Raw genomic sequence first — 20807 nt, forward strand, 5'->3', positions numbered from 1 at the left:
GTTAACTGGCTTCCAAAACAGCAGGGTCTTCAATGTGATGTTATCCTGCATAATTCCTACACTTCTTTCATGCATTCCTCCTCCTGAGTATAACAACATAGCATCATCTGACACCATCTTGCCACTCCCTACCCATCTCATCTCACCAACACCAAGTATATTCAGATGGTATTTTTTTCATTTCTCATGTAAACTGTGCCACGTTACATATTAAAGTATGTACGTTGCATATGCCTGCTCTTGTTACGATTTACTTATCAGGATTCAATGTTTCAAGATCTTAGCATCCATTTGGCTTTTGCTGAGATCTGTCATTCTTAGGTTATGAGCTCCCTCTGCATCTACAGTCCTCAAGTTTTGGTTTAACTTAACTGAACACTTTCTGTTGCAGGAAGGTTTACCTACATGAAAGAAGTGGAAGTGGGAAGAAAAGTGGGAGGAAAAAGTGGAAAACGACGGTAGTTGAGACAGCAGAGAAGGAAGTGGGCCACTAAAGAGGGTGGAAGAAAGATGCATGGATTACATCTGGAAAATAGATAGCAACTGAGGAGCTGTTAGCTCTGAAAGAAAAAAGGAACAGTGCAAGACACAGGCAGAACTCTTACAGGTGGATGCAAGATACAAAGAAAATGACAAAGAGATAAAGAAGAGATATAGGCAAGATAGAAATGCCTGGGTTCAGGAGAAGGTTGCAGAGGCAGAAGAAGCAGCACAGAGAAGAGACTTCAAAACACTCTATAGAATAATGAAGGACCATTAAGAAAGAACCAGACTAATGCAGATGATGCCCATCAGGCAATCTCATGGACAAATGTTGAAAATGCATGAAGAACAAGTCAGAACATGGAAAAAAACATTTCCATTCTATATTAAACTGTCCAGAGCCAATGATCATGGACAGATTTGAGAGAAATGCCAATGCTAAGTTAGAAATAGAAGAGGAACCAATAACACTTGATGAAATTAAAGCAGCCATGTAACCCTCTTTCCTCTCAGGTTGACAGCACCCTCTTCCAGCAGCATCAAGAAGTTGGCACGGAAATTCATTGGGTGGGGTCTTGACCTGCAATTGGGCAAGTTGGCCTAATAGCAGTTCAGGTCTCTCACAGGAGGATTTGGCACACCTCCAGTCAGCATCGGCCTCCCAGTCTCGCCCCCTGGGCGTGGGCTAAGCACTTAACCAGTCTATAGCCCTCAGCCTCCAGGCCAGGGCAAACAGCAACACTCTATGGTTAAGGCCTTCTGGCCTAAGGTGAGTGCACAGCCAGCGCCACGTGTGGGGGCAGGAATCAGGGGTAGGGAGACCAGGGTCCACCCTACTCCACTGGGTCCCAGACCAGGGTCATAGAAGTGATGGGCAATCCTGCCACAGGGTTAGCATGGAATTGTGTGGCTGCTGATTCATGTCTTGGCAGCACAACTGGACCAATGTCTTGCTTCCCTAGGCTATTTCCTGCCAGCTCCTGCTGGCACTGCTCTGTCACCACGGAGACTTGGCTCTTAGTCTCACAGACAGGCGGCCCTTCCTCTAGTCTCTCCCCAGAGTCTTCTGTCTCCTGAGCCAACGGTTTGCCTGTTCTCTCCACTGTCGATCGTGGGTTCAGCTAAGGGCTCAGCTCCCTGGGAATGACATCTACCTCCTTCCCTAGTCCAGCCCCAACTGAGCTGCAGGGCCCTGCTCTTATATTTCCTGCCCTGCCTCTGCACTTCCTGTGCGGGAGATGGGATAGGGTTAGTTGTGCCCACCAAGAGGAGTTAACCATCTCCATACTGGAGGGTGGCTACTCTGCCTCACTACAAGCCATCAAAGGCCTCAAACAGGAGAAAGCTCCTGGGGTTGACAGAATTCAAGCAGAACATGTTCATCAAGAATGGAAAGATGGTATCATGAAGGCATTGCCCAAAAAAGGGTGATTTTACTCAATGCAGGAACTGGACAAGTATTGCAATGTTATCAGTCCCAGGCAAAATATTCACTACTGTTATGCTGAACAGCATGAAGAAGTTAGTGAATGAAAAATTATGAGAAGAACAGGCTGGGTTCTATCCAGGTAGATCATGTTGTGAACAGATATTCACTCTGAAAGATCATCAAAAATCCATCTTAACCAACTTTAAAGAAAGTGTTCAATTGTGTCTACACAGAGACCTTGTGTAATATGGCTAAAAACTATGGGACACCAGATACATTGACCAAGGTAATAAGGAGCTTATATGATGGAAGTACATGAGCACTAAGATCAGATACAGGCCTTACTGAGTGGTTTTTTATCTGTGCATTAGCTGGCAACAGAAGACATAGTGGACAGGGTAAAACGTGTTAGCCAAAACGAGTTACATGACCTTGACTTTGCCAATGACATTGCTTTACTAAATATGACATGGAATGGAATGATTGCCTTTACATCAGAGGTAGGAAAGGAAGCAACAAAAATTGGATTGAAAGTAAATGCAGAGAAAACCAAGATTATGTAGGTAGGAAAGTGGGCAACAGATGCAAAGTTGTACATGGATAGAAAAGAAATCAAACAGGTAGACGAGTTCTGCTACCAGGGGAATGTGATGACACTGGAAGGTGACTCTGATAAAGATATTCGTATGGGATTAGGAGAAGAAACACCATTTTTGGAAGGATGAACAACATCTGGTCAGAGCTCTCCACACCAAAATAAAGTACCACCATATGGAAGATGGGAGACATGCTAAGCAAGCATTGAATTGGGTACCAAAGCGAGGAAAGAGAGAGCAAGGAAGGCCAAAGAGGAACTGGCAGAAGACCGTAACAGAAGGTACTGAATGGACTGGCATTGCCTGGGATGGAGTACAACAACTAGTAAGCAACCATAAGCAATGGAGGAACTGGACGTCTCAGTGTATTAGCGGCACAGGTCTTTTGTATTAACGGCCCAATGTATTTGCGGCACTTTCCTTCTCACGCATCTTTGAGAAGGAAAGTGCTCAGAAGGATACTTGAGAAGGAAAGTGCTCAGTTTGACTCGTGGATCCCAGGCTAAGTGTGAAATGTGCAATTACAAAAAAAACCAAACATGTTTTTATTATAAACTAAGCTAACTTGCTCTAGAATCAATGAGACACAATGACCACTGACCCTCCTGGTGCTATTTTTACATCTCTTTTCCAAGTAGAATTGTGAACAGTAGGTTTTGGCTGTGTGAAGTACCTGGGGAACAGATGGGCAATTAGACTACATTTTGAACGGTGTCTGATGGGCTGGGAGTACAACAAATCTGCATGAAGTGATCTTGATCTCTGGCCTCCAAGAAGTGGCATAGATGAGTTTGGAAAGGACTCTCATTCAGCCCTCCTCCATTGAAATACAGCCTCAGTGATGGGAGGGAAGAAAAATGGGGATAATCCTCTGCAAAGTATCCCAAAGACAGAGTCAGGTAGGAGTCTGTTTAATTTAATGTTGCCATGAGGAACCTGAGTATTACAGTGCACAGGGCTGTGCATAGCCCTAGACTGCTGCCATTTTGTACAGTGCCAGTTGGCTCAATGGTTAAAAGGGCAACAGGGATCAAGCTTCCTGAGTTCTGTCCATGGGTCTGTGAAACCTTGGACGAGTTCACAGGGAGCTGTGAAGATGAAATCATGATTGTCTGAGATCACTGGATGGAATGAGCTATAGAACTGTACAGCATGATTAGTATGCACGCATTAGTAATAAAGTAATAATAATAGTTAATTCTGACATGGCTGTTTGTATACCAAGTCCCCCAATATGTTAATAAGGTTTTCTTCAAAGTCACTATGCCCGCCCAAAATGGGCCTCAAATATTAACGTCAGATATCCTTTGGCACAACTATCTTAGCCTGAAACCTCTGGCAACTGCAGCATTTAGCACAGTAACTTTTCAATGTTCCCATAAAAAAATTAAATAGAAGCCTAAATTCTATTTAGAATTTGAAATATGAATCTGAAATATACTTTATTCAAGCTTTATTGAAGAAACAATTTATTACAGCATTAATCTTCCTGATAAAAGGAAAGGAAAGTTTAGCCTGCTAATAAGCTGTATGGAAGCCATGACTAATTAACCTAATTATAGCAGACTGTGACAAAATGGTTGTACGAGAACTGTTCCTCAAGTAACCACAATTGCCAAAACCTCAAAAGCTAATAAATCAACACACAGTAATGGAACATAAACACTAATAAAGTTTACATCGTGCATATAATTTGTAGTAGAATCAATACTGCAAACAATGATCACAGAGGACAATCTAATGGCTATTTAGTAGTATTTGGTAACAAAGAGTTCATGAGCTGAACAAAGATTCTTTTAGTGAGATATTTACACAATGCAACATTCTGTTACAAAAGGGTGAATTTGCTATGCCCAGAAACACCTGTTTTTAATGTGCACTAACCTTAAATAGTCATTGAATTTGTTTTTAAAAGGTCAAAAATAAAATGCTGCCGTCTGAACATGTAAAACACCTCACTGAACTATGGAAGAACAGACGACTTGTGTTTATTTTTTAAAAAAAATCATTAATTATTATGCAACATCTCTGCAAGAATGAGCAAGGCTAGTTTGGCCTCAAAGTTCCAACAACATTTTCCATGGCACTGCCAGTTAAAACTTAGAGCAGTGAGGACAACATTGACAACTTGCAAACAGTTCAGTGCATGTGTAAAATGGAGCAGATTTCAGCTACCTGCATCTTTAATATAGAGGTACAGCCTGTGGAGATGACAGGTCTCAGCCTGTGGCCAAGTTCATGCTGAGACTTGAAGTCCCTGGGTGCCATCTTCTGCATTAACAATGAGGGGAATGGGGTGCATTAGCTGCCCTGGTTCATGAACCCATGGTCCCTTTGCATCTTGAAGCTTTGATCCAATGGTCTCCCAAAAATGAAAAATGGGGCGGGGGGGGGGGGTAATCAAGATGGTAGCAGGGCTCTCTGTTTTTTAACCACAGTCTAGTTTGAGTCTGTCCTGGTTCATAAGAATGTTTGATCTCAGAAGCAGTGGTTCCCACACTACATTGTACCACCTCACCCCAGCACAGAAATTAGGGGTCATTAATAGACAAGATATCAGGTCCAGAACCCACTGCAGCGCAGAAAGCTCAGTGGCCATGCTCCAGAACGCTTTAAACTAACACCTGCATGGGCATCAGGAGAGATGTGTCATAAAGTTCCACAAACAAACACCTTCATCACATTCCTAGATCACAGCAGTTACCAGAGATTGGTCATCAGCAGCAATACAACTACAGATATGGCTCCCGATTCAGCAAGATACTTAACCATATGTGCAACTGTAAACAGAGGAGTCACCCACTGACGTCAGTGGACTAGTCATATGCTTGAAGTTAGGCATATGTTTAAGCACTCTGCTGAACCAGGAAGTACATTCCATGCTGGTTGGCTGGCAAGCAGTCAGGCAGTCCAGAAGGGTCACTCCTTCACCCTCCCTCCCCCCACTGCAGCAGCTCTTAGACCGTTCCATTATGTCCCTGTGCACAAGCCTTGCTAAGGTCATATCAGCTGGTATTGTCGGGGCTACAGCCTCCTGCAGTAGTATCTGCCCACAGCCTCAGATACTTGTCTCAGCCTTAAATTGCCCATATCATCTTGACCACGCATAGCACCTGGGCACCAAAGGTCCCAAAGTGCTTTGCAAACTGTAACCGCTCAGCATCTGCTGAGAGGTTACAGAGGGGGAAGCTGATGCATGGAGAGGGAAAGTTACTTGCCCAAGGTCATGCAGGGAGCCAGTGGCAGAGTGAGGAATAGACCCCATTGCTCTCACCACCAGAGAAAACTGCTTTCCTAAAGCAACACCTTGTGCTAGCTCTAGACTGTGGCTGGTGTTCCATCTATTGACTGCTAGAGGGATTGGTCCAAAGCCTACTGAATTAACAAGAAGACTCCCATTTACTTCACTGGACTTTGATTCAGAAATATTGATACGAGATATTGATGACATTTATTTTAAGTTAAACAGTTACCTTGATGCCACCCCATGAGTGATTAGACAGGAACTCCACTGGACTCGTGACTCCTGGCTGTGCTGGATATCGAAGCAGGAAGTCCAGCTCCACCATGTTAATTTCATTATTCATCAGAAGTATCTGCAATGTCCAACAAATGATGTACCTTAGCACTGCTATACGGATTCCTGGAGTGCAGCAGAACAGATTAGAACATTCATTGTAAGAGTCATCACATGCCAGAATGTGTGACTAAAATGTATAAACTGCCAGCAGCCAAATGGGGCTGGCAAAATATGCATCACAGAGGTGTGGAGTAGAAAACTGAGGAGCTGGAACAAACACATGGAGTCTTCTGACCCAACAGCGCTAAGGTTCTAAAACAGGACTTGCATGGGGCTGTGGACCAGGTCCAAAGGGGCAACAGAGAGCAGCTGGGAATCCCTCGTGGCATGGAGGAAGCCTTAGGGATGTGGCTGGTTCTCCATCACTTGCAGTCTACGTCAAGACTGGGATCTTTCTCAAAGATATTTTATAGATCAAATAGAAGTTATAGGCTTGATGCAAAAATTGCAAGGCAAGGTTCTATGGTCTGTGCTATGCAGGAGGTTAAACAGTTACATACATAAACACAATGATTCCTTCTAGCCTTAAAATGCATGACCTTAGGGACAATGAGGTACAGTGAGCAGCTGTTACATAAACAAAACAACTACATGCAAGCATCCTTATTCCACTAAAGAAATTAAAGCAAGAGCTAATACATTTGGTACACAAGAATCATCTTAAACTAAATCCAGAACTTTAACAATGTACAGTCAGTAAACTGGCATCCAACCCAAATCATCTCAAAGCGATTTGTTGGATTTTCACATGTTCCACTGCAAAGAATTTTCAGTTCCCCAAAATACCATGAAAACTTAAACCTGGGTTGGTGTGTGTGTGTGGAGGGAGAGCGGGTGAGCACAAAATCACAAGAAAGGACTTGGCCAAAAATTTTGCATGATTTTTCACATAGATTATGTCACTGCAATGTGCCAGTTTGGGTCAGCTCTAACCATTTTGCCCATGTGGGATCACTTAGTGATATGAAAGAGGCATTCAGAGTATGGTGAGAGCCTGTGGAATCTAAGCGAATAGCTCACATTTCCTGAGAGTGGGACCTGCAGCAGCTGTGGGCTGGAGTTGGTCATAGAATCATAGAATATCAGGGCTGGAAGGGACCTCAGGAGGACATTTAGTCCAAACCCCTGCTCAAAGCAGGACCAATCCCATGTCTGCAACATGCACCCATTATTATTGTTCACATGTTGTCAGGGGATGATTGGTGACTTTTCCTCATTTCTTTATTGCAGCGTTGCTGACTGTACCTCACTATCAACCTATGGAGCAATAGCTTTGGCAGTATCATGGAGTCATGTTAATGTCTCTACAATTAAAGGGATGAAGTGAGCTGTAGCTCACGAAAGCTTATGCTCAAATACATTGGTTAGTCTCTAAGGTTATCACATGGATAACGTCAATATAAGGTAATTAACGTGCCTCTTATCACCAACCTCACTCCACTTACTGTTAAGTGCAGAGATTTCATCGCCTGAAGTAAACCCATTCAATATTTTCAACAGATAATATCTACTTACAAACTCAACATGTGCTACTTGTATACGTCACCTAACAAAGCTAGGTGTATATTTCCTGAAAGAGTATGTGTGTGTTGTGGATCAGAGTTAAGGCTTTTTGTATAATGTATAAGGTAACGTTTTACATGCCAGTAATTTTACTAACAAGGTGTACCAACTTAAAGAGTAAAGGAATATTTATATAAATCACCTTTCCTGGTAATGTCTATATTTTTTAGTACCTAGGCTTTTTAAAGTGTAATGTTTTTGTTATAGAATATGGACAAGGATTATATTACTCACAGTGATAATCAAGGTGGGCCATTTCCAGCAGTTGACAAGAACATGTGAGGAATGGGGGTGGGGGGAATAAACATGGGGAAATAGTTTTAATTTGTGTAATGACACATCCACTCCCAGTTTTTATTCAAGCCTAATTTAATGGTGTCCAGTTTGCAAATTAATTCTAATTCAGCAGTCTCTCATTGGAGTCTGTTTTTGAAGTTTTTTTGTTGAAGAATTGCCACTTTTAGGTCTGTACTCGAGTGACCAGAGAGATTGAAGTGTTCTCCAACTGGTTTTTGAATGTTATAATTCTTGACGTCTGATTTGTGTCCATTTATTCTTTTACGTAGAGACTGTCCAGAGAACAGTCAACTGCTGGAAATTATCACTACAGAACCTTGATTATCACTACAAAAGGTTTTATTTTCTCTCCTGCTGGTAATAGCTCACCTTACCTGATCACTCTGGTTACAGTGTGTATGGTAACACCCCTTGTTTCACGTTCTCTGTGTATATAAAATCTCCCCACTGTATTTTCCACTGAATGCATCCGATGAAGTGAGCTGTAGCTCATGAAAGCTTATGCTCAAATAAATTTGTTAGTCTCTAAGGTGCCACAAGTCCTCCTTTTCTTTTTGCGAATACAGACTAACACGGCTGCTACTCTGAAACCTGTCACTGGAGTGAGTTAACTATAAACTAGCTATTTGTGTGGAGGGATAACCTACAGCCAAGTCAGGTCTGTGCTCCATACTGTTCGTTGCATGTTATACAGTAACATCTCTCAAACTGTCACTCACTGCACATACTTTATAGCAATTTTATGGCATAACAGCAGTCAGTATTTATTTACTTATTTTCATTTCAATGTGTAGGCATAAAAAGGACTCGCACTCTGGGCTGTTGACATACGAACAAATCACTAAAAATACAGTCAAGTTAAGATGAAAACAGCAGCAGCAAACCAATTATCCTTTCTCCACATACAAGCCGCCTGTCCCTAAAGGCCACCTTCCCCATCAGTTCCTTGGGTTCCACAAGCAGGCACCACTGCTCAAACAGCAATTTGCAAACTTAATGCGAACCAAAGCATCTGTGATTGTTAGCAGTGAGAGAAGCACAAGGGGAAAGAACTTTCCCAGGCCGCACGTATTAGCTGCACATATGCTGAAGGGCAGGAATGGGGCTTGGGTTTTCTCCTGGAGGACAGCATGCAATGCCAATAACTTGACTTATCACACATATTATTCCATCTAAATGAGGCTGCGCCTGTTCTTTACCTGGAAGGTCACTTGGGCAGTGTAGGTCAGTTTGTCACACTCAAACAGCCCCCGGGTGGTATACTGGAACACAGAGAAGGTGATGCTGTCGATCAGGTTTAGAATGCGCTCTTTGAGGCTCTCGTCTGGAGAGGCCCTCTCCACTGCCTTCTGAAACACGACACTGAATGCCTGGGTGGGGGAACAGGAGGAAGATCTTTGATGTTTTACAATTACTCTTTTAATGCCCTGAATATTGTCTGTAACATTCCCACAGCTGAAGTGGATTCAGTTTCTTCTATTTCATAAACAAAGCGAACAGCCAAGTGGTATGAACTGACAGCTCTAAACAGCTGTGTAATGGGATTGGACACTAGGACTTGGACCAGCTTTTTTCTCTCTCACACACACACACACACACACACACACACACACACACACACACACACACACACACTATCTCTCTTTTCTAAGGCAAAAACATTTACTTGTTGCTCTTTTGAGAAGTATTCAGCCATAAAACAATGACACTCTCCATGAAATTATGCTCATTTGGGTTCAAGAAGGTAGTACATAGGCAGGCTCACTGAATTAAAACAGAATGTCTAATGGAAATATTTCATATGATCTGTCATAGGGATTATAGAGCTCTGTTTTGCAAACATTGAGCTGAAAGACACTGGAGTCCCCAGAGGAGAACACACCTTTACATTGCAACAAGACATGTGACATGGGAGGTAACAAATTCCCTTAAGTACAAAGCACCCCCTCAACCCCATGACTTTTTTACTGCCTGGATTCAGCAGAAATGACAAGAGAAGAAGGGTAGATGATACCCAATGATCTGGGAATTATATTAACCCAATAAGGTCCCCTCCCCCCTTGAGGAGGAAGCTATTATGTAAAAAATGAAACATTTCTTATGTAAATGGGAAAAGACTCAAAAGCCTTTGGAGCACGCTGGAGAAAACACATTTGCAAATTACCAAATGCCACTGAAGAAAACCCCAACCACAGCTTGGTTAAAAACGAGAAGACTCCATAAAGTGGAAACTAGCTAATCTGAAATAACCAGGCCAGTACATATTAATAACACTAAACAAGCCAGGTATGGCTGTGCAGATAGAGTTATTTTTAGGATTTTATAGGCCCAAGCAAAGAGAAAACAATACAGTTGTAAATTAGACTAATATTGATACATATTTTATTGCTCAATGATTTGTAGAATGTATTTTTCCTACGTGAATTTCTTGTTAGAACATGTGCAGAGACCCATGTAAATCTTATTTACTCCAATTAATAACGGGCTTTGTAGCTAAAGTTATAACATCATTTGTGAAGTATTTTGCAATCACCTCTGCACATCTCTACAAGATAAATTATAATGAGAAATTATGAAGTATTAGTTGAAAACATTTTAGGAATCATTTTCTAGGTATTTATACACACTATTAATGTTACTGAAAAAACTCCCATAGTACAGATGAAGTGAATGAAGGGTGAAACCTCAGATGTTTCTGTATCTGCTATGTGTGGAATGGATCTACTAAAATGTGTACTTGTAAGGAAGATACTCTGCACATTTCCCTGACAAAATAATCTCAGCATGTGCGACAGGGTCGGGCTGGATGGCTACAGGAGAGTAATAGAAGGCAGGTATATTAGCCCCAGGCTAAGTAGGTCCCTTTTCCCTGGGTAAGGTAACAGGGAAGGTTCCAGAACAATCAGGAACCTTCTGGAGACAATTAAGACAGACGGGCTGATTAGAACACCTGCAGCCAATCAAGAAGCTGCTAGAATCAATTAAGGCAGGCTAATCAGGGCACCTGGGTTTAAAAAGGAGCTCACTTCAGTTTGTGGTGCGCATGTAAGGAGCTGGGAGCAAGAGGCGCTACTAGCTGAGAGTGAGAACGGGCATACTGTTGGAGGACTGAAGAGTACAAGCATTATCAGACACCAGGAGGAAGGTCCTGTGGTGAGGATAAGGAAGGTGTTGGGAGGAGGCCATGGGGAAGTAGCCCAGGGAGTTGTAGCTGTCGCATAGCTGTTTCAGGAGGCACTCTAGACAGCTGCATTCCACAGGGTCCTGGGCTGGAACCCGGAGTAGAGGGCAGGCCTGGGTTCCCCCCAAACCTCCCAACTCCTGGTCAGACACAGGAGGAGTTGATCTGGACTGTGGGTTCACGAAAACGGCCAAACTGAGGGCTGCCGTGAAACTCCAAGGCGAGCAAATCCCCCAATAAGCACAAGACCCACCAAGGTAGAGGAGGAACTTTGTCACACATGTGAATCAGCCCCATATATTGCAGGAGAAAACCTCCTCAAGGCTCTAAGGGGTTTTTCAAGCTCACTTAGCAGGGTTTACAAACTGTTTGGAAGAAGTCCTAGACCAGGAGGCAGACTCCCCTTCTCCCTCACAAAGCTGGACTCCATCAATCAACATCTCCTGTCCTTTGTGAGCGTGTAGCATTGTTATATTTACACTGGAACTAGCTTGTCATCTGAGAAACCTATGCAGTAATTGCGCCGAAGCTGCAATGGCCCAAATGTGTGCCCTCCTCTGATGGACTTCTTTGCAGGAAAAGACCCAGAAGAGCCTATGGGCACCACCTGACTGGCCATGAAGATGACTCTGGAGGGTTATTTTGTCAAAGCAAAATTCTTAATTATTATTATTATTATTTGTATTGCAGTAGCAGCTAGGAGCCCCAGTCAAAACCTAGGGCCCCATTGTGCTAGGTGCTGCACAACTACAGCATACAACAATAATCCATACCCCAAGGAGCTTACTGACCAAGTATACATCCTGAAAGTCAACCTCTTTCCCCACCAGTCAAGGTAGGGGGAACTGGCTGGTGAAACAATGTCCAGACTTGAAACCAAGAAACAATTAACTATGAATTTACAGCTAGCCACACATTTTAACCTATACCAAAAGACTAACTCTCCTACTCTAAATTCCAGTGTAGAGCAAATACTGGATTCTGTGTCCACTCAGGCTGGCAAAAGAAGGGAACTTAAGAATAGAAAAAAAAGATGAGTTCAACAAATTGGCAGCTGGCGTGGAGGGCTGTGATCTGAAGCTGACCTTTTGATTCTCAGACGAGGGGGTTTAGGCTGTACAGAATTGGGAGGTTCTCTTTTTATGTCTGTATGCTGTCCCTTTTGTGATTGTGATTTCTGGTTATTGCCATCAGAGGAGTGAAGTTCTGGAACAGCCTTCCAAGGGGAGCCGGGGGGAGGGGGAGGGCAAAAAACCTATCTGGCTTCAAGACTGAGCTTGGTAAATTTATGGAGGAGATGGTATGATGAGTTTGCCTACAATAGCATGTAGCTGATCTGCGACGGCTAGCAGCAAATAACTCCAAGGGCCAGAGATGGGACACTAGATGGGGGAGGCCTCTGAGTTACTACAGAGAATTCTTTCCCATGTGTCTGGCTCATGGGTCTTGCCCACAGGCCCAGGGTCTAACAGATGGCCACATTTGTGATCAGGAAAGAATTTTCCCAAGTCAGATTAGCAGAGCTAGCTTGGGGATTTTCGCCTTCCTCTGAAGCATGGGGAACGGGTCACTAGTGTAAATGGTGGATTCTCTATACTCTGAAGTCTTTAAATCAAGATTTGAGGACTTCAGTAACTCAGCCAGAAGTTAGGGGTCTATTACAGGAGTGGGTGGGTGAGGTTCTGTGGCCTGCAATGTGAGGGTTGCACACCCCCCTTACCCCTGTCTGTGCCCCCCGCCCCGCCCCCTCCCGGTGTCTGGGTCGGGCATGGGGCTGCAGCTCCATGGTGGGGGGGAGGGGGGCAAGCAAACATGGACACATTGCACAGCTTTAATCTGGGTCTCTAAAAGCTCCTCAGGATTATTACTGATTTGGAGTAGCCAGGTTAATCATGGATGACTGCGTGGCCACTGTCAGCCAATGGCCAGCCAATGTCCCCTCCAAGTCATCATAGAATATCAGGGTTGGAAGGGACCTCAGGAGGTCATCTAGTCCAACCCCCTGCTCAAAGCAGGACCAATCCACAACTAAATCATCCCAGCCAGGGCTTTGTCAAGCCTCACCTTAAAAACTTCTAAGAAAGGAGATTCCACCACCTCCCTAGGTAACGCATTCCAGTGTTTCACCACCCTCCTAGTGAAAAAGATTTTCCTAATATCCGACCTAAACCTCCCCCACTGCAACTTGAGACCATTACACCTCGTTCTTTCATCTGCTACCACTGAGAACAGTCTAGATCCATCCTCTTTGGAACCCCCTTTCAGATAGTTGAAAGCAGCTACCAAATCCCCCCTCATTCTTCTCTTCCGCAGAAGAAACAATCCCAGTTCCCTCAGCCTCTCCTCATAACTCATGTGTTCAGGTCCCCTAATCATTTTTGTTGCCCTCCGCTGGACGTTTTCCAATTTTTCCACATCCTTCTTGTAGTATGGGGCCCAAAACTGGACACAGTACTCCAGATGAGGCCTCACCAGTGTCAAATAGAGGGGAACAATCACGTCCCTCGATCTGCTGGCAAAGCCCCTACTTATACATCCCAAAATGCTGTTGGCCTTCTTGGCAACAAGGGCACACTGTTGACTCATATCCAGCTTCTCCTCCACTGTAACCCCTAGGTCCTTTTCTGCAGAACTGCTGCCGAGCCATTTGGTCCCTAGTCTGTAGCGGTGCATTGGATTCTTCCGTCCTAAGTGCAGGACTCTGCACTTGTCCTTGTTGAACCTCATCAGATTTCTTTTGGCCCAATCCTCTAATTTGTCCAGGGCCCTCTGATTCCCATCCCTACCCTCCAGCGTATCTACATCTCCGCCCACTTTAGTGTCATCTGCAAACTTCCTGAGGGCGCAATCCACACCATCCTCCAGTTCATTAATGAAGATATTGAACAAAACCGGCCCCAGGACCGACCCTTGGGGCACTCCACTTGACACCGGCTGCCAACTACACACGGAGCCATTGATCACTACCTGTTGAGCCTGACAATCTAGGCAGCTTTCTATCCACCTTATCGTCCATTCATCCAGCCCATAATTCTTTAACTTCCTGGCAAGAATACTGTGGGAGACCGTGTCAAAAGCTTTGCTAAAGTCAAGGAACAACATGTCCACTGCTTTCCCCTCATCCACAGAGCCAGTTATCTCATCATAGAAGGCAATTAGATTAGTCAGGCATGACTTGCCCTTGGTGAATCCATGCTGACTGTTCCTGATCACTTTCCTCTCCTCTAAGTCCAATCAAGACCTCAAGTCCAGTCTTCAGGGCTCAGTGTGTGGAGACTTTATCTCTGAGGTGGGCTATATGACCAAAAATGCCAGCTGGCTGTGACAGCTGATGACTTGAATCTTATTGAGACCAGTTCTCAGTAATACATTCCAATCACTGATAAAATCATACCATCTTGTGCCCTGTAGTAACTGCTGGCAGTGCATATGAAATGCGTCAAGCAACCTCATGTCTTGGTTAAGGACAACAGATCATGCCCGGCAAACATAATGCTGACTCCTAGGGATGCCACCCTTCAATCTTTAATTGAACTATCGCCACCTAACACAACACACTACTGCACTGCACAGGCATGACTCACATCATTGGGAGGGGGTAGCTTGTCTCTTTCAGCTATGTAGACTGTGCACTGTTTGTAGGAGAGACCATCTTGCAGATGACACAAAAATTGGGAAAATGGTAAATAATGAAGGGGACAGGTCACTGTTTCAGAGCGATTTGTATCACGTGGCAAACTGGGTGCAAGCAAGCAATATGTAAATGTATACACCTGGGAACAAAGGATGTAGGCCATATTTACAGGCCATACTTACAGTAGTAACTATGAAGGTGATTTGGGGGTCATGGTGGATGATCGCTGAACATGAGCTCCCAGTGGCCAAAAAAGCTAAAACAATCCTGGGATATGTAAATCGGGGAATATTGAGTAGGAGTAGAGAGGTTATTTTGTCTCTGTATTTGGCACTGCTGGAATACTGTGTCCACTTCTGGAATTACAACCACTGCTGGAATACTGTGTCCACTTCTGGTGCCCACAATTCAAGAAGGATGTTGATAAATAGAAGAGGGTTCAGAGAAGAGCCATGAGAATGATTAAAGGGTTAGAAAACGTCTTATAGTGACACAGACTCAAGGAACTCAATCTATTTCACTTAACAAAAAAATGACAGAAGTGATTTCATTACAGTATCTACATAGGGAAGAAATATTTAATAATGGGCTCTTCTATCTAGCAGAGAAAGGCATAACACAATTCTGTGGCTGGAATTTGAAGCTAGACAAATTCAGATTGGAAATAAGATGTAATTTTTTTAATAGCGAGAGTAATTAACCATTGGAACAATTTACCAAGGGCTGTGATGGATTCTCCATCACTGACAATTTTTAAATCAAGGTTGGACATTTTTCTAAAGGATCTGCTTTAGGAATTATTTTGGGGATAATTCTCTGGCCTGTGATCTATAGGAGATCAGATTAAATGATCATAATGGTCTCTTCTGACCTTTGAATCTATGAGTATTTCTGTTGTGTTTGTAAAGCACCTAGCACAATAGGATTTGTGGGGAAGGATAGCTCAGTGGTTTGAGCATTGGCCTGCTAAACCCAGGGTTGTGAGTTCAATCCCTGAGGGGGACATTTAGGGATCTGGAGCAAAAATTGGGGATTGGTCCTGCTTTGAGCAGGGGGTTGGACTAGATGACCTCCTGAGGTCCCTTCCAACCCTGATATTCTATGATCCTGGTACAGGACTGGGACTCTGAGGTGCTACTGAAACAATAAAACCATGAAGTGCTTTTAGAAAGCCATAAATAACAGCAACCTCCATGAAAACCAAGTAATAAAAGGGATTAGGTAATATCTACTTTTATAGTGGGAATTAAAATACCCTCCGCTCCACCTAGCCCAAGAAAACAGATTCCATTCCACCTTAGTATGTTAATGAGGTAACTAAACTGTCCAGCAGAACTCTGGGGAGCTGGGAGAGCTCTTGTCACTCACAAGGGCAGTACCTTCAAAGAGAACTGGTACATGGGGTGAATGGCGTTGAGGTCATTCATGATGAAGTATAGCAGAGAGGCCCGTGCTGCCGCAGGCCGGTAGTGCTCCCTTGCCTCGTTAATCTTTGTTTCTGTCACCTTGGACTCCTGGACCTGTGAGGAAATTAAAGACCAAAACAATCATGAAACTATTTTAATTGTGCGACTCTCTCTCACCTCAGAAAGGATGGGGAGAGCAGAGCTCTTCTGCTGCCCCTGTGAGAGGTTAACGCCTACCACAAAACTGGGTGACCAAAGACAGGACAAAAGCCCCTCTGAACATGGCTACAGAGCAATTCTCTGTACTGCCAAGCAGTGAGAATTGGCTGCTGTGATTTCACACAGACTGCAGAGTGAGAACTTGAGTTGTTTAGCCATTCAAATATTCCCCCACTGAGCCACGCAGGTTTGTTTTCTGGGTGGTAAGCAGTGACAGTTAGACGTGGACAGTGCTTATACTGGGAACAGCTGGCCTTGGCTAATTTCTTTGGGTTGTGTTCTGTGAGGCAGGTTTTGGTACATGTTTGTGTCGGCTCCTCCCCTGCCTGTGTCTTTCTGGAATTGAAAAGTGCTGTCACAAAGTGGCTGGGAAAACCCAAGATCTGCCAGCTGCAGGTAAGCACTCTGCTGTATTTCATTTGACGATGCCCAATTACCTGCTTCCACTGGACCCCTCTGAGGTTCCCCACAATACACTCTACTCCTGACAAGCCTTAATCATTTTTGACATCAGCTAATTTTTCCTCACTAATCGCCCCCCACATGTGGGAAACTAATAAATGTAGGGTACCAAACAATTCTAGGCCTAGCTAGCACTGCTTCCAGGGTGACTCTGCTATTAACTCCACTCCAAGCTGAGAACTGATCATTTACTCCTACTCTTTGATTTGCTTCTCAAAGAATCCAGGACAAGACCATATCTCTTGCCCGTGTAGCTACCAAGCTGTCTTCACAGCCTGTTGTAAGGAACTTTACAAAAACTCTTTTGGAAGTCTATTAAACCCACCTGTTCTCTACTCTCCCCTGTTCTAGTTAACTCTTTCACAGCACTTTGATGGGTTGAAGAGGGATGACTGAGCCTTACAGAAGCTATTTTAGTTTGCTCTCCTCATCATACATGTATCTAAGGATTTTCTTGACTAATTCATTCACATTTCCTCTTATTCAAATAAGGCTCATCCATCTGTAGTATCCAGGATCAGCCTTAGTACCACATTTAAAGGTGAGTACAATCTGATATGGTTACTTGGTACAAAGCAGAGGTCACTCGTAATGTGGTCTATTTTAATCAATGAAGATGTGAGCCAGTGAGGGGTTTTCCTGGGGAGTGGGGGGCCCTGACTGGCAAGGAGAACGGATTAATGCTACAGACAAAATGTTGAGGCCTGATCAATACAGGCTGCATGTGCAGGGCTCTGACAAGCAAGGTGCCGGGAGGCAAAACACTCCCATACTGTCTTGCACAGCTGGCTTAATGACTTATTTATTTTTCTTCACCTTTACCCTGCCAGTTTTAAGGTGCAGCTAGATTACAGATTGACAATAGAGAGCTGCAGCATGAGGGTCTGTGCAAGCAGCTTGCTGCAGAAAAGATGACAGAGAAGTTGCTAAATGTCACTTTTACCCTCAAGCTGCAGGACTTTTATTGCAGTTCCACCTTTACCTGACAGCAGATGCATGACTCAGAGGGAATTTGTAGCATACAAAAGAGGGAATCCATGAACTGTTATGAGAACTCCCATGATGGTGTTTGCATTTCAAGATGCATGGAATTTAATATGAATAAGGGCCACAAGTGTATGGGGTCAGGTACAAAAATAAATCTTTCCATTGTTAAGAATTAAAGTGAGAGACAAAGTTTGATTTACAGATTTGTAGAAACTTTAGGCCTTGTCAGCACAAGTAAGTTGCACCAGTTTAACTGAAATCGGTTTTTAAACCAGTGCAAGCCCCCACGTGGACACACTGATTTTGGTTGAACAGCAGCTGATTTTGGTTTAGCAATTCCTAATCAACTCCAGCTAATCCAACATAAGCCATTCTGCCACCCCACAGCTCCCACACTATAGCCAGTAGGAGCTCGGGGACCCAGTGGGGGCAAGGCTACCGGAAACGGGGACTTTTAATGTCCCAGAAGGATGTACGATTTCCTGGGACAGTTACCTAGAAAAAGGGACGATCCCAGGAAAATCCGGAGAGGTGGCAGCCCTGCCTGCTGCTCCCATCCATCCTCCTCCAAACTAGGCTGGACAACTGTCAGTCACGCAACCACCTAAGGCCATGTCTAAGAAATGCCCACTAATGAGCAGCCCTCTTCTCTCTGGCTGCTGTGCAAGGAGGCATCTGCTGTATGTGGAGTCTCTTCTACTGGGCTGCTTCTGGTTGGGGAAGGTAGCAAACACAGGCATATCTCTGAGACCAGTGTATCAACTTTATAAATGTTACCGGCATCTATGGGAGCCAGGGGTTGTATTCTAGCTCCATGGGGGAGGGTCACCAAGCTTCCCTCCAGGAGCTACAACCAGTGGGAGGTGATTACTGCACAGCCTAGGACAGGTAAACAACTCCAAAGAACACTCCCCCCACCAGGGATTTTTACATATACTGGGTCAGGTCAGTTTCCAAAGGTCCAAAGAACAAAGAAAGGCTTTTGGCATAAGAAAGGCTTTTGGTCTGGCTCTTGTTCATGATCTGAATACTGGCATGAGCCTTTGTCCAAGAGGGCAAGCTCTGCTGGAAGGGTCTGAAGGACCTTGCCATCTACCTGACCCCCATGTGGAAGATGGGGGATCTCTGGTAAGCACAGCATGCATTTAGACCTTTTATTGTTTTATCTATTTACTCTGTAAATAAATGTACTGCGCTCTGTGAAGGCTGCCTGGTCACTGGTACTCCACTATTATGGAACCTGCAAGTGCTGAGCTACATCAGATGTGCTGGGATAACCACAGGGAATGGCAGGGGAACTGCAAACCTAAATCCCCAGTCTGGAGGGAGACAGTTGTGGGGCTCTGCCTGTTGGGTAGTTCTACACTTATTGCGGTGTGTAGAATACTTACTGCAGTGTGTAGAATTATGCCCAGCTAGCTGGGCAATAACCAGCCATGTAGTTGGTGGGGCATGGCTCAGGCAAGTAGAACAGAGAACGCTATGCACCTGAACTCCAGAGTATATACCTTACACTGGCTTTCTACATGCCCAGGCAGTGTCTTCCACATCTACCCTGCTATTTTTAGCAGCGTAGCGTCCTGCTGTTGGAGCCTTTCAATGCAGCAAGTAGCTTCACATGGTGGTGAAAAGTGTGGGCATGGCCTGTGTGGTCTACACACCACCATAAGTGTAAACATAGCCATAGAGAAGGCGATAGCTGGTGGCATGAGACCTAAGGGGGCATCTCTGCAGCAGAACACAGAGGGGTCCAAAACTCTGAGAGGTGGCATGGAAATTAACCTGGCAGCTCTTGTGTTGCAAGATCCATTGCCAGATAGCAAAGGGCTCTTATGCCTCGCATTCCGCTAGCACTGTCTTTCCAGAGTGAGCATGGAGTTGACCTGCAGCATGTTACCCAAGAGTCCTGCCAGTAAAGCAACTCAAAGGCCACATAAACCGGATCCCAAGTGAGGTCTAATTCCAACATTCACCACCCCCAAAACAGGATGGGTGGAAATTGATTGTCCTTGTTTTAGAAGCTAAAACTGCTTGAAACCTGCATTTCGAAAGGAAAAGAGAAATGCTGAAAGAACATTGCATTCTCTCCACTGGAGCCTGATTCGGCCCCACAGCAAAGGCTAGTTCCCATGTCCAGTGGTTTGCAAGGAAGGTGCAACCACATGAAACATTGCAAAGCTGAGGACGGAGGTACATAAAGTATTTCAATGGGTGTAAGCAAATGAGAAGGCAAACCATCCACAAAACAGAGTCAGAGGGAAATACACTGCTGGCTTTGGCTTTCCCAGACACCATCAATTAATGGCTCAGTCTTAAGGCTATGAGGACAATTGTTTCTAGAATTCACACAGCCTTGCTAAGATGTCCCCTGTGTTCTCCTTTGTGACTGAGCCAGGCCTGTAGGAGTTCATACAAAATATCTTTGTCAAGCAGAATAAATATGATTTCACATTCAGAGCTGTTAGACACTGCCTAAGAGTGGAGGGGAAACTGTTAGCCTCTCAGCGAGGGGGGGGGTCCCGTGCTGAGAAATGAGAGCTGTTGTTCATGCTTGAACCCCAGGCAAAATGATAGGGAAGGGATGGCTTATGCCTGACAGATACAGGGAAAATGTACAAACAGTAAGACAAGCTGTGTAAATAATAATGGTGACAGTGCAGACCGGTTTAAAAACCAAATTTACACCCAGGGGAACTGCATGGGAACTAAATATCTGAGTTTCTGCATACTGAATCTGGATCACATAAACACCAATGGATTCCAGCTTGCACCTGGGCTGAAATTCTGGCTTAATTGAGGAAGTGTAATGTCTTCAGAATTAATTGAATAAGTAAGTAAATAAATAAATAAATAAATAAAGGCCACAGTATTAAGCTGCAGCAGTGTAACCCATCTTGATACAGTGTTTAAGTTTTATTGTTTTACATCAGGCACTGCTGTTTTCTCTTCTTCCTAAATAGGCAATTTAAC

At 44.2% G+C, this 20807-nt stretch overlaps 1 protein-coding gene across 1 annotated transcript in view; it reads right to left on the reverse strand.

Moving 5' to 3' along the window:
* The window catches only part of DNAH9 (dynein axonemal heavy chain 9), a 398671-nt gene that overhangs the window by 88979 nt on the left and 288885 nt on the right, over positions 1–20807 (reverse strand). Inside the window, exons 57-59 of the mRNA XM_077834481.1 lie at positions 16143–16283; positions 9148–9318; positions 5982–6104 (exon numbers count right to left, since the gene is read on the reverse strand). Of these exons, the coding sequence (XP_077690607.1) occupies positions 5982–6104; positions 9148–9318; positions 16143–16283 (435 nt within the window). The remainder of the gene's footprint in view (positions 1–5981; positions 6105–9147; positions 9319–16142; positions 16284–20807) is intronic.

The sequence above is a fragment of the Eretmochelys imbricata genome, chromosome 14, assembly GCF_965152235.1.
Source record: "Eretmochelys imbricata isolate rEreImb1 chromosome 14, rEreImb1.hap1, whole genome shotgun sequence".
NCBI lineage: Eukaryota > Metazoa > Chordata > Testudines > Cheloniidae > Eretmochelys > Eretmochelys imbricata.